This window comes from Canis lupus, chromosome 10 (assembly GCF_003254725.2).
Source record: "Canis lupus dingo isolate Sandy chromosome 10, ASM325472v2, whole genome shotgun sequence".
In the NCBI taxonomy this organism is placed as follows: Eukaryota; Metazoa; Chordata; class Mammalia; order Carnivora; family Canidae; genus Canis; species Canis lupus.
The window spans coordinates 20,532,300-20,545,462 of NC_064252.1; the positions used below are offsets into that span (position 1 = coordinate 20,532,300).

Below are 13,163 nucleotides of genomic sequence, written 5' to 3' on the forward strand. Positions count from 1 at the left end.
CCGAGCCTGAGCCACACCCGTGGCAGCTTGTCATTTGGGGCTCCCGTCAGGGAAAGGGGAGCGATAATTGGGCCCTGCTTCCAGGCAGTTGCCATAAAACCTTGTGCAACCTGAAGATGAAAGCGGAAAATGAACGTGAGATATTCTTTCTCAAAACACCTCGACTCAAAAGAGAGACTAAGTACAAAGCAGCCACTTTCACAACCGACGGATGTTTCTGACAAAAGGGGCGTGCGGTCGACCCGAGACGTCCCCGTTTAAGTTTTACTGCGAGATGACACATAAACCGTGAGCTTCAGAGGGTTGCCTGGGGCCACTCCCCTGGCCACGAAAGGGGGAAGGGCGTGCACACAGGTCCAAGGGCTCCTGTCCTCATAGCGGGCGACAGACAGGAGTGCAGTGTCTTAGGGACGCCGCACCACCCCCGGGTGGAAGGGGTCCTCTCACACCTGCCTTCTTTCTGCAGCATTGGGGGAGCAGGAGGGTGGTCAGCCAAGGGCTGCGAGCTGCTGTCCCGGAACCGGACCCACGTCGCCTGCCGGTGCAGCCACACGACCAGCTTTGCGGTGCTCATGGACGTCTCCAGGCGCGAGGTGGGCACGGCCCCCGTGGGCAGCCCTGCCCTCCCGGCACAGTGTGTCCAGGGATGAGGCCCCTTTGGAGAGTCGGCCTGGCCCCAAACCTGCCCCCTCAATAAACCGAATCCACGGTTGCAAGCTGTGTTCGGGGGGCTTGGCCACAATCTGCCAGGATCACAACCCCTTTTCAGAGAGGCTGGGTTGTAAATGAAAACGCCACGGCGGCGAGACCCTGAGCCTCAGACAGAAAAGAAAGCCCCGGAATATGCACCTCACTTCAAAGCAGGATTCCCGTGCTGTGTCTACCCCACTTTAAATTTTAAGGGGCAGCAGAGCCGGCTGGCCAGAACAAAGGGAGTGTCGCCTGTTAGTGCCACACACGCTGGCCCAGAGACACAAAAGGGGGGGCTCGGTCAGGAGCCACCGAGGCCGACGGCTAATGTTTAACCTCTGGCTCTCCCCCCCCACCCCCCCGCCGAGCCTGGGAACGAGAGCTGGCCCCTGTGAGCCCGCGGGGGGCAGGGTGAATAGGGCAGTGGGCCCCCCGCGAGGGCAGCCTGGGCATGGACATGTGCGGACGCTGGTGTCTGACACCCAGAACAGAGGCCCGTAGGCCTCACCTGTCACCTGTTTTTTCAGGCCTGGGATGTGTCCCGGGAGGCCAGGCCCTTGTCCCTCCCAGAGCGTCTCTGGTGTGCCGGTTTCTGTAACATTGCTGGGAGGGTGACACCCCGAGTTGCTGATGGCAGCCAGGGTGACAAGAGGAAAGGGTTTGCTCCTGGGCCTTGCCCTGATTGCAGAGCTCCCGGGGGCAGGTGGCACTTCTGAGCCAGTAGCACCAGGTTCTGACCTGGAGGGGGGTAGTTATTAGTGGCCTCAGGTCCACGTAGGGGCAGGATTAGGGTCCTCCCCTACCCAGCGAGCTGGGCGGGCCATGAGCGACTCTCAGGCAGAGAAAGCTGGAACTCAGGGAGAAGAAATCAAACTAGAATAGGATTCGCTGCTCCCTGCCCCGGTGCCTCCAAGCCAGAGCTCCCAGCAGCAGGTGCAGCTCCGGGGCCCCCAGAGTGTGGAAGGAAAAAACCTCAAGCTCTCGGCCTCCCCGTCCCAGCCCCCTCCTGGCTCCCAGCCTTTCCCAGGGGAGCCCGGCTCACAGTCCTACGTGAGTCATGAGCTCAGAACAACGCTTTCTGGGAGTCGCTGGAGAACCGATGCTGGTTGTTCCCTAAATTCTGCGGGGTCCTGGGTTCTGTTTTGCAGAAGGAGACAGTAGGACCCCTGTGCAGCTGTCAGAGTCTTTTTGAAGTCCCTGTCGGCTCAGGATTTGGGGCAGGCAGGCCCAGCATCTCCTTGGTAGTAGTATTCACGTGTGAGGTTTTATAGTTTTTTTTATGGCAGCAGTATGCACAGAACACAAATTCTACACCTTGGCCACGTGTCCGCAGATGGGCTGTTCCCAGTGCGGGGCAGCCACCACCGCCACTCTCTCCAGGACTTTTTTTTTTATTCCCCCCCCAACAACTCATTTGGTTTTTGTGGTTGGTTTTGGGCAGCCTGAGAGCCGTGTCACGGTCACATTGGCTCCTGCCCTAATAAGCTTGATGTCCCTGTGCCTTCACTGTGCAAAAGCTCCATGCCACCGAGGCCCTTATGCCCTCCTGCCTTGCCCTCCCGCCGCCCGCAGCACGGAGAAGTCCTGCCCCTGAAGATCGTCACCTACGCTGCCGTGTCGCTGTCGCTGGCCGCCCTGCTGGTGGCCTTCGTCCTCCTCGCGCTGCTGCGGACGCTGCGCTCCAACCTGCACAGCATCCACAAGAACCTCATCGGGGCGCTCTTCTTCTCGCAGCTGGTCTTCGTGATCGGGATCACCCAGACGGGAAACCCGGTGAGGCCCCCCACCGCCCCTTCCCCAGGATGTGCGTGCAGCCCCGCAGACCTTTCTCCTGGGCGGAGGCAGCGGCGCCTTGGGTTTCACACGTAACCTTCCAAGGGCGCGAGTGGGGGTGACGTGGTGGAGACGCTAACGGAGTAGGCCGGCCTTGAGCGGGGAGAGGAGGGTGAGAGGCTGGCGGGGCTGCTGTGGGATACGGGCGCTCTGCGCCCCTGACAGGTCTTGGGGAAGGAGGGAGGGGCGGGCTGATGGCCTGGCGAGGTCCTCAGGGAGCGGGCGGGGACCGGCCTTGGAGGTGAGGTGGTGGTGCAGCCGCGAGACGGGGAAGAACAGGACACTGGGGAAGCTGGGAGGTCTGGCTTTGGCAGTGCCTGGCTGGGGGCGAGGAGATTTCCCGTTATTACGAAGGGGATTTGCAAAACAGTACGGTCACAGCACGCTGATGGAGGGCGTGGGGGCATGGGCGGGGGGGGGGGGGCGGGCAGGCCGTGCGCCCCAGGCAGTATGCACACGCTTGGGCTCACTGAGTCCCCCCGGAGCCCTGGAGGGGGGAGCGTCCCTTCTCACAGGTGAGGCGCCCAGGACCAGCGAGATTGAGGGACTGCCCAAGGCACACGTTTCTGTGTGTGTCCCCTTGTGTGACCATCACAAAATGGGCACCCCAGTCCCCCAGGGAGCTGAGAGACCAGCTGCCCAGCACACGTGCGTACGTGGGGACTCCCGGAAGTCCGGAGGTCACTCTCACCTAATCCTCGTCTCTCCCGAGGTGAGCGACGGGCTCTTGGTGGGCCTTTCCGGTGCTGCCACCGTGTGCTGTTGACATAGCTGTCATTTCTTCCTTCCTCGTGCAGCAAGGACCTTCTGATGGTCACTGTGCTACCCCCACCAATGACCCAAATCCAGGAGGCCTTCCCGTCCCTGCCCGTGGAGCCCCCACTCCTGGCGCAGACACGCATGGTGGTTCATGAGTGTCACGTGCCAGAGTGGTGCCAGGGTGGCAGGGGGCGCAGCTGTGCCTGGTCAGGGAAGGACCGAAGGACCGACCTTCCAGTGGGAGGGGTCCAGCATGAGTCGGGACAGGTTGGGGAATCCGGTCACCCAGAGCCCAGGGGGCCCCGGCCTGGCAGCGTTGTACCAAGGAGAACCACGAGCGGGCCTGCACGTTGGGAAGATGACTGAGGTCAGAAGGGCGGCCAGGGTGGCATCTTCCTAGGTCCACAGGGTGGAGGAGAGGCCTGGAACCAAAGCCGGGACGGCGGGCATGAGAAGGACAGGAGTCGGTGCCAGGTGGGCATGGGGGGGTGCCTCAGGGCTCCAGAAGGGGGGTGCGTAGGTGAGGACGCCTCTGAGTGAGATGAAAACTGGGACGGGTGACTGGCCAAGCCCGAGAGGAAGTGGCATAAAACGACAAAGAGGGAATGTTCTGGCTAGGTCCTCAGGGCCCTGGCACACTTGAGCTCCTCCTCCTCGGGTGTTGCAGGCAGCGGGAGCCCCTCCGGACCCTCTGGTGTGGCCAGACTCCTCAGGAGGAGGGCGGTAGGCGGAGGCGAGGGGACACAGGCAGACACCTTGAGAGCCAGCCTTGGGGGCTTCTGAGCCGGGACTGGCCTGGCAGAGGATGGACCCCCAAGGGCAGACCTCCTCCTCACCGCCCTCGGGGTGCTCTCTGCGGCGCGGGCCCGGGAGGGGGTGGGGGGGAGGAAGGGGGCCTTCCCCCATGTGGTGCCGGGCAGGTGCGCTTCTCCCTGCGTGTCCTCAGCACATCAGACAGGTGAAGGCGCCCGGTGGGAAGCCGCATGACTCGTCTCAAAGGCCTTCAAGGGTGTCCTTGAGTGGTCCCAGCGGGGGACCGCAGAGTCCGCAGCGTGCCACCCCTTGCCGCTAAATCCCCAGAGTGGCACTGACTCCTCCGCTGCCCGCGACGCAGCTGCCGAGCTCCAAGGGAAGGAATGCTGGCCGCGTGGGATTCTAGGGACTTGGCACCTTGCCTGGGTTTTCTGTGAACCCACAGTCCTATCTATGGGGCAGGTTTTTCATCTCCGAGATCACTGGCAGGTTGAAATGACTTATTATGCATTAGCATTTTGCGTTTGTTCCGTTTTTGGAAAAGGTAGTACGTGTCATGCAAAAGTCTGTGTGTGTGCAGCCCCATTAAGTTTTTTTAAAGATTTTATTTATTTATTCATTAGAGATACACAGAGAGAGAGAGAGAGAGAGGCAGAGACACAGGCAGAGGGAGAAGCAGGCTCCACGCAGGGAGCCCGATGCGGGACTCGATCCCGGGTCTCCAGGATCAGGCCCTGGGCCAAGGCGGCGCTAAACCGCTGACCTGCCCAGGGATCCCCCCGTTAAGTTTTAAAGTGTATCTCTAACACTTCTTTTTTTTTCAAAAGTGGTTTTGTGGGTTTACTTTTCACATGACTGAAGGCAGCAAGCTGGCCAGCCTCCTCCTTGTTGTCCCCTGTCCCAGCCACCGTGCTTTGCATGCGGGGCCCCTGGGGGTGTCTGCTGTGGGGCTTCCCCACCCCAGGCTCACCCTTCGCTTCCCCATCGGCAAGGGCAGCCCCCCGCCTCCCGACTCCGCCGAGGCCGAGGCAGAGGGCAGTTGTCCAGGCATCACGTGAGACGCTGTCCTTTCTTCCACTTGAGTTCCTGGTTTGCACTGTGCTGGCCAGGTGCTCCCGCATCTCTGGGCCCCGTTTCTGGGGAGAACCCGGCCTGTGCAGGTTGACACGGCAGCAGGTGGCTCCGCTCCCCCCAGGGTTCACTGGCCTGGCACCTGAGCAGAGCAGCCCCCAGCCTGGGTCAGGGTGGCGGCCCTGTGTCCTGCATGCCTGTGTCCGTTGGATGGGGTGGGGGTATCTCCTTGGCAGGGACACCGACACCCTGGGACATTGCGCTGATGCTAAGGCAACCGGGATTGCATAGGTCCTCTCAGGAATGGGGCGGGACTATGGGTGTGGCTCGAGGGAGGGACAGGTGTGGGGCGGGGCCTAGGGAGGGGTGGGACCAGGAGGAGCAGGGGTTGGCTGTGCTCTGGGGAGGGGCGGGGCCTACTTATGGGTGTGACCAGGAGGGTGGGACCTGGATGTAGGGGTAGTTAGGAGTGGGGGTGCAGGGCAGGAGGGGCAGGGCCTGGATGTGGGTGTAGCCAGGAGGGGCTGGACTGTAGGTGTGACCAGGGTGTAGGTGTGACCAGGAGGGGCAGGGCCTGGATGTAGGTGTAGCCAGGAGGAGCTGGAATGTGGGTGTGACCGTGAGGGGTGGGACCTGGATGTGGGGGCCTAGGAGTGGGGGTGGAGCCGGGGCCAGGAGTGGCAGGTGCTGGCTGGGGTGTGGGGGGTCAGCAGGGCAGGGCTGGGGCTTTCTCCTCCCTCCCGTCTCAGTGCCCCCCTTTCCCCAGCGCCTGCCCAGCGTTTTGGGACCTTGGAGGTGCCCCTGCTCACACCTCCCGCTGGGCAGCCTGGGGAGCCCTGGCCAGCGTGGCCCCTGCCAGGAGGCCCGCGTGAGGCCGCCCTAGACCAAGGCCCGGAGCTCTGGGAGGTCTGGCCTTCGGCTCCTCACGCTGGAGTCACACTGATGGCCTCAGGCTGGACTCCATGGGGCTGCACAGTGTCCCCAGCCTCTCGCGGTCGCTGCCTTCCTCCTGTTCCCGGGGACACGGGGCTGGCCCTCCAAGGCCTGCAGAGGGTGGGACGCTGGCCCTCGGCTGCCCCGTGGCAGCTGGGTTTCCCTCCGGGCACCTGGGCAGCGGCGGCAGGTGCGGCCGTGGCACTGAGGACAGAGCAGATGCTCCGCCCCTGTCTTCTCCGCAGGAGGCGCGGGGCTCTTTTAGGTCCACGCAGGTTGGATGGGGGGGGGGGTGGGAAGCAGGAGGCACCGCCGTCCCTCTGGCCACACCTGCTGGACCCCGGAGACCACACCAGGGTCCAGGGGTGGGTGGACGGCAGGACCACAGCTTGGGGCCCGCCCCCTGAGCCACTGCCTCCGCTATTTCCTTCACCTTCGAATGCCTGCAGCTAAGGATTCGGAACCATGACCCGGAAATACAAGTTTCCAGCTTCTAATGGAAACACTAGCGGCTCTGCCTACACCTCCCCCCCGCCCCGCCCAGCTGCGCTCTCCCCGGGCACGGGTCCGGGTTGGGGAGGGTCCCTGGGGAGGACCACACCGGTCCACACCGCGAGCCTGAGACGTGTGACTCATGGCCCAGCCATTCTTGGGTGAATCTCACAGAAAAACCCGGCTCACTGCGGTTCCCCTTCTCAGACCCACGTAGCCTCAGGTTTGCAGAGCGGTCGGATTTGGTCCCTTCTGTCCGCACCCTGCGGCCGTTTGTCCGGTGCCCCGCGGCGGTGTGGGCTCAGCCGGCGCTGAGCGAGCCTCCCCCTCACAGTTCCTGTGCACGGTGATCGCCATCGGCCTGCACTACGTCTACATGAGCACCTTCGCGTGGACCTTCGTGGAGAGCCTGCACGTGTACCGCATGCTGACCGAGGTGCGCAACATCGACGCCGGCCCCATGAGGTTCTACTATGTCGTGGGCTGGGGCATCCCGGCCATCATCACAGGTGAGGACGCCACCCCGCTGGGGTGGCCTGGACGGAGCCAACCCCCGCCTGGGGAATCTGCATGATGGGGCTCAATGGGAGCCCACGACAGGGGGACCCGCACCCCTGGGCCCAGGCAGACACGCTCTCCGGCCTCCTCTGTCCCTGGCACCCGGCGTGACTGGCCCAGCAGAGGCAGCCCGCCCCTGGCACTTGTGTCTGTTCACACGAGCGTGATCATTCAGTGCCTGCTGGGGAGATGCATACCCTGAGAGCCGGGGGTGGGTTCTGTCTGTGGCACTTAACGCCAACCCTTAGAGTCTAGCCCACCGTGTGGATTGATCGGGGGCGGGGGGGCGTGTGCACGATCATGTGGTGTGTGTGTGTGTTCTGTGCGTGTGGTTGTGGTCTGTGTGTGGTGTGTGTACCTGCTGTGTAGCATGTGGTCTGTGTATCATGTATGTGGCACGTGTGGGGGTGGAGGGGGTTGGTGTGTGCTCTGTGTGTAGTGTGCACGGGTGTATGTGGTGTACGTCCTGTATACAGCGAGTGTGCTTTGTATGTGGCGTATGTGGTGTGTGCGTGGTTTGTAGCGTGTGAGGGTGGAGGTTGCTGTGTGGTCCGGACGTGCTGCGTGTGTCCGGTCCCCGTGGTCCGCGTGTGGAGTGTGTGTGGGGCTGGGAAGGCCCACCCATGGCCTCTCCCGGGGCGAGGCCCTCACCCCCCGCCCTGTCGTCCAGGATTGGCGGTGGGCCTGGACCCCCAGGGCTACGGAAACCCGGACTTCTGCTGGCTGTCCCTTCGGGACACCCTGATCTGGAGCTTCGTCGGGCCCGTTGGAACGGTTATCATTGTGAGTCTGGGAGCAGCGCCCACGATTCCGGGGATGTGGGAAGCCGGGTGCGTGGGCTGGACGGGGCCTGGGAGCCAGCGGGGTCCCTGGCTCCCCATAGCTCCCGATCTGTGGTGCTGAGGCCTCGCCCCGAGACCCGCGCGTCTGGCTCCAGGTCTGCACCTCGGACCCGCGAGGCGTCCGCGTCCTCGGGAGGCGCCCGGCGGGCAGGCGGGGCGTGCGGGGCCCTCTCCCTCCAGCCACACCGCCAGTCGCGGGCAAAGACCCTCAGAAGCGTTTGGCCTTCAAAGGTCTGCTGTGGCGGTACTGAGGAGCTGCCCCGACGTGGCTTTTAAAACTGTTTTTCAGGTCAACACAGTCATTTTCGTCCTGTCTGCGAAGGTCTCCTGCCAAAGAAAGCACCACTATTATGAAAGGAAGGGAGTCGTGTAAGTTGGTGCCCACGCTGACCGGCGGTGGTGGGAGCCCAGTGTGGGTTTGCACGCCCAGCAGAGCCACCTGCAAGTGCCCGTCTCCTCGCAGCCAGGCCCTTGGCCGCCCCCCAGCTTGGCCCCTGGGGTGATGACACCCATGGACAGGTCCGCAGGCTGCAGTGGGGAGAAGCCAGGAGTGCCGGGGCACGGTGCGCGGGGGAAGGAGGGGGCCGGCCACGCGGGGCCTCGGGGCATCTTGGCTGTGGGACCCGCGGCGGGGCTCTGCCCCCCAGAGACGTTAGGGGGTAGGGTCTGCAGCATTCGGGGTAGATTTGCCGAAGGGAGCAGGCTTGGTTGAGCTCTGTCCTCCTCATCTGCCGGGTGTTAACAGATGGGGACAGAACAGGCCGGGGCGGTGACAGCCGGGTGTGGGGAGGAGCCGGGGTCCCCGGAAGCCGCGCTGTGGAGTCAGGCAGGGCCTGCAGGGTGGGGGTCGGGGGTACTGGAACTTTCCCGGTTGCTGGTGATGCCGCAGGCCTGGAGAATCGTCTAGGTGCTTCGGAAAGGTTTGGGGAAGGAAGGGAGGGGTGGATACGTGGGCGGGCAGGTGTGGGGGGGCGGGCACCCAGAGTCTCTGGCGCCCCTGGCAGCTCCCTGCTGCGGACCGCCTTCCTCCTGCTGCTGCTCGTCGCCGCCACCTGGCTGCTGGGGCTGCTGGCCGTGAACAGCGACGCGCTGGCCTTCCACTACCTCTTCGCCGTCTGCAGCTGCTTACAGGTGGGCAGCTGGCCCCATGACCTGGCGGCCCATGTTGGGCCAGCCTCGGGAGGTCACGGGTCATCGTGCCACCTGCTGTCTGAAAGGTCCCGGGAGGGTCACGGGGGTGCCCCAGTGTGATGCCCCACAGCTCATGGTCCTACCCCCAGCGAGCAGGCTCCGCCCGGGGCCTTCCCAGGCACCCCCGGGACCCCCACCCCTGGCTCAGCCAACACAGGGGCTCCTCCTCCCCCGCAGGTCAGAGGGCGTCCCTGTCGTGTCTGCAGGGAGGGTGCTGGCCATTTGCCGTTCACACCACCAGCTTCCCAGCATGTGATAGAACGTTGGGGACCAGGTGGCCCGAGGGCTGTGGCCTGGGATGAGGCCCCGCTGGCCCCCGGCACGCTGGCTGCCCTGCCTGTGTCCTCCCCTGAGCCAGCAGAAGCCTCAGGGGGGCCTAGCGTGGGCCCCAGCGGCGGGGCTGGCTCTGGGCACTGAGCTGTGGGGCATCCACAGCCACGGGACCCTGGCTGCTGCCTGGGCCCGGTGCCTGCACTGAGCAGCGCCCCCACCCCCAGGGTCTCTTCGTCCTCCTGTTCCACTGCGTGCTCAACAGGGAGGTCCGGAAGCACCTGAAGGGGGCACTTGCCGGGAAGAAGCTGCACCCGGACGACTCGGCCACCACGAGGGCCACCCTGCTGACCGTAGGCGCTGCCCAGGGACCCCATGGTGGGGGGGTGTGGGTTTCTAGGTCAAGCATTAGAGCAGCTGTATGGCCTCCGTGTCCCCCACAAAGGGGCATCGAGCCAGATGCCATTCCCGACGTCCTGGGAAGAGAGCAGAGTTCAGGACTCGGGGTCTGCCATCGTCACGGCCCCATCTCCCACGGTCTCTGGGGACAAGGCAGCCGCAGGCTAGGACCCCACACCCGCCGCTGCGGCCATGAAGGAAGCTGCAGGGGGGCTGGGGAGGTGCTCTCCGCTAGGGGTGCCATTGGGGTGCTGGGCCCGGGGCTTGCAGTGGGGACAGAGCTGTCCTCTGCACCGGGTGGCCTCTGCTCTGCCTGTAACCGTGTCCCCCCCACCCCCGCCCCAGCGCTCCCTCAACTGCAACCACAGCTACAGCGAGGAGCCCAACATGTTCCGCACGGCCCTGGGCGAATCCACTGCCTCGCTGGACAGCACTGTCAGGTCAGGCCCCAGCGGGCGCCCTAGGGTGTCCCCGGGTGGGGGAGGCCCAGCCCTCAGGGCGAATGCCGGCTGCCTGGCCAGCTGGGAAGGCCTCGCTCTTCTAGGTGGCGTGTGGTTCCCCACGCATTCCCAGGGTCTTTCTCGGCAGCGAACCTTCCAGAGCTTCATGGGGCCATCTTGGCACCTGCAAAAGGTGCCCGGGGAGGCTGGGTGACCATGTCACACCACCCCGAGTGATGGTGCTGAGCCCACCCTCCTACCCTCTGCAGGGACGAAGGGGCCCAGAAGCTCAGCGTGTCCTCCGGGCCAGCACGGGGGGGCCATGGGGAGCCGGATTCGTCCTTTGTCCCCAGGACTACCAAGAGGCATCACGGTACATGTCCCCTGGAAGGCGGTCCCCCAGCAACCTGGGCGTCTCCCTCCTGGGGGCTACGCTGCCAGCTTCTTGTTGGCTCCTGTCTGGCCCGTGGGCCTCCCGGTCACTGGACGTTCAGCCTCGGGGGAGTCTGCGGCCACATCCCATTCAGGGGGTCAGCGGGGAAGCGACAGCTCCCCGGGGCCCGGGCCCAGCTCGCCACCCTCCGCCCTTGGCCAGAGCCCGCGTCCTCCTGTCCACCCTGCAGGCCACGACTCCGACTCGGATAGCGAGCTGTCCCTGGATGAGCAGAGCAGCTCATACGCCTCCTCCCACTCGTCAGACAGTGAGGACGATGGGGTGGAGGCTGAGGACAAATGGGACTCAGCTCGGGGCCCTGTCCACAGCACCCCCAAAGGTGAGCAGGTGGGAGGTGCTGGCGGGGGGAAGGCCCTGTGCGCAGCATCTACAAGCAGAGGCGGGGGCGCCTTGGGGCGTCTCTGGGGACCCTCACTGCAAGGGCCCCCTCACAAAGCTGGGGCTGCTGGGGGAGCCAGCGTCGAGGCTCTGGGGTGTCAGGGTGCAATGGGGGGATTGTCGCCAGGGCCCCCGCTGCCAGGAGCCACTCTCTCTAGCGGGTTCCCCACCTGGAGGGTGGCACCCTGTCAGGCCTGCAGCTCTGGGAGCAGGGGGGTCAGGGCCATGCAGGGGCGGCTCCCCGCGGAGGGAACCAGGGCACCTCTTCGGGGGTGCGGCTCCAAGCTGCGCACGGAGCCTCCCTGCTTGTTGACGGCCGCCCTTGTGCCTCAGTGGATGCCACAGCCAACCACGTCCCGGCCGGCTGGCCCGACGAGAGCCTGGCGGGGAGCGACAGCGAGGAGCCTGGAGACCAGCCGCGCCTGAAGGTGGAGACGAAGGTCAGCGTGGAGCTACACCTGGATGAGCAGGGCAATCACTGCGGCGAGCGCCCCCCGGACCAGGGGAGCAGCGGCCCGCCCAGGCCTTCCGGGGTGCTCCCCAGCCAGCCGCCTGAGCAGAGGAAAGGTGCTGTGGGAGTGGTGGGGGTGCCGCGTGTCCCAGGAAGCCTCTGGGGGGGGGGCGGCGCAGTGGGGTCGAGGTGGGATACATGTGGGGGCAGGACAGGGTGAGGTGTGTTAGGGGGGCAGGATCGAGGCAGGATGCATGTGGGGGCAAGACTAGGTGTTGGGCGGGTTAGGGGGTAGGGTCGAGGCGGGATGCAGGTGGGGTGGGGGTGGGGCGCAGGTGGGGCGCAGGTGGGGGCAGGATGGGGTGCCAGTGGGTTACGGGCTGGGGTCAAGGCCGCATGCAGGTGGGGTGAGAGTGGGGTTCAGTCGGAGCAGGTGCAGGTGGGTCAGGATCCCTGATCCGTCCGGGTCCTGGAGACGTGTTTGGGGTGGGGCCCCACACGGGTGACCATTGGACCTGCCCCTTGGTGCTGAGACCCAAGGAGGGAAGAGCGGGGGCTGAGGGGTGCCCCGGTGGGCCCCAGGGGTCAGCCTCCCCGAGTGCCCGCCTTGGGCAGCGTCAGCCTGAACATGGCCTCTTGTCCCCACTTGCAGGCATCTTGAAAAACAAAGCCACCTACCCGCCACCGCTGACCGAGAAGACGCTCAAGTCCCGGCTCCGGGAGAAGCTGGCTGAGTGCGAGCAGAGCCCCGTGTCGTCACGCTCGTCCTCCCTGGGCTCGAGTGACGGGGCCCGCGCCCCCGATGGCACCATCACCGTCAAGAGCCCGCGCCGGGAGCCGGGCCGCGAGCACCTCAACGGGGTGGCCATGAACGTGCGGGCGGGCAGCGCCCAGGCCGCCGGCTCCGACTCTGAGTGAGTAGCCTCGGCCTCGGCTGCAGGGCAGCAGGAGCGGCCCCCAGCCAGCTCCTCCGGGGTCCCGTCCGGGGACAGGCGTCCTGCCCAGAGCGGGGCGGTGGTCAGGAGCGGGGGGCTGCGCCGGGGGCCGCGGGGGGCTTCAGGAGGAGGCGGCCAGACAGCCCGCGGACCTCCGACGGGGGGTGTGAGGGCTACACTGGCCGAAGCCCGAAGTCCTGCTGAGCCCCGAAGCCCTAGGACTTAAGACCGTGTGGACTAAGCACTTTGTAAGGACCTCGGTCCAGGTGGTGACTGCCCCGTGTCATGGTCGAGGGCATCGAGGCTCTGGGCCCTCCCGCCCAGAACCAGGGTGCGGTCTTGGCTCCGGGCAGTCTGTGGGCCTCTGCCCGCAGCTCCTCTGTCCTATGGACTAGTCAGGGGGGAGCAGAGGGTCGGAGCCAGGTCTTCCAGAAGGTTTTTAAAGCTGAGTGGGGTCGCTAACCCTGATGCCCGGTGCTCGGCGGCAGGGCTGGCTGTGCGGGTGCCTGGGTGGGCCCAGCCCTGGGTGTCCTGGTGGCCAGGGCTGCCCCGTCCTGCCTGGCATAGCTGTGCCCACACGTGAGCTGCCCCCCTCTGAGCCCCCTGAGTGTGGGGGGGTCTGCGTTGCGTGACCGCCAACCCGGCCCAGCTGCTGGCTTCACGCGTCACAGGGGGTGTCCTTGCTGACCTCTGCCTGCCTGACGGCTTCTTCCC

At 65.4% G+C, this 13,163-nt stretch overlaps 1 protein-coding gene across 1 annotated transcript in view; it reads left to right on the plus strand.

Moving 5' to 3' along the window:
* The window catches only part of CELSR1 (cadherin EGF LAG seven-pass G-type receptor 1), a 134,082-nt gene that overhangs the window by 119,174 nt on the left and 1,745 nt on the right, over nt 1–13,163 (plus strand). The window contains exons 25-36 of the mRNA XM_049115060.1: nt 467–593; nt 2,263–2,463; nt 6,866–7,040; nt 7,760–7,872; nt 8,221–8,300; nt 8,936–9,062; nt 9,620–9,745; nt 10,137–10,231; nt 10,501–10,604; nt 10,855–11,004; nt 11,397–11,630; nt 12,167–12,428. Coding sequence (XP_048971017.1) covers nt 467–593; nt 2,263–2,463; nt 6,866–7,040; nt 7,760–7,872; nt 8,221–8,300; nt 8,936–9,062; nt 9,620–9,745; nt 10,137–10,231; nt 10,501–10,604; nt 10,855–11,004; nt 11,397–11,630; nt 12,167–12,428 — 1,794 coding nt within the window. The remainder of the gene's footprint in view (nt 1–466; nt 594–2,262; nt 2,464–6,865; nt 7,041–7,759; nt 7,873–8,220; nt 8,301–8,935; nt 9,063–9,619; nt 9,746–10,136; nt 10,232–10,500; nt 10,605–10,854; nt 11,005–11,396; nt 11,631–12,166; nt 12,429–13,163) is intronic.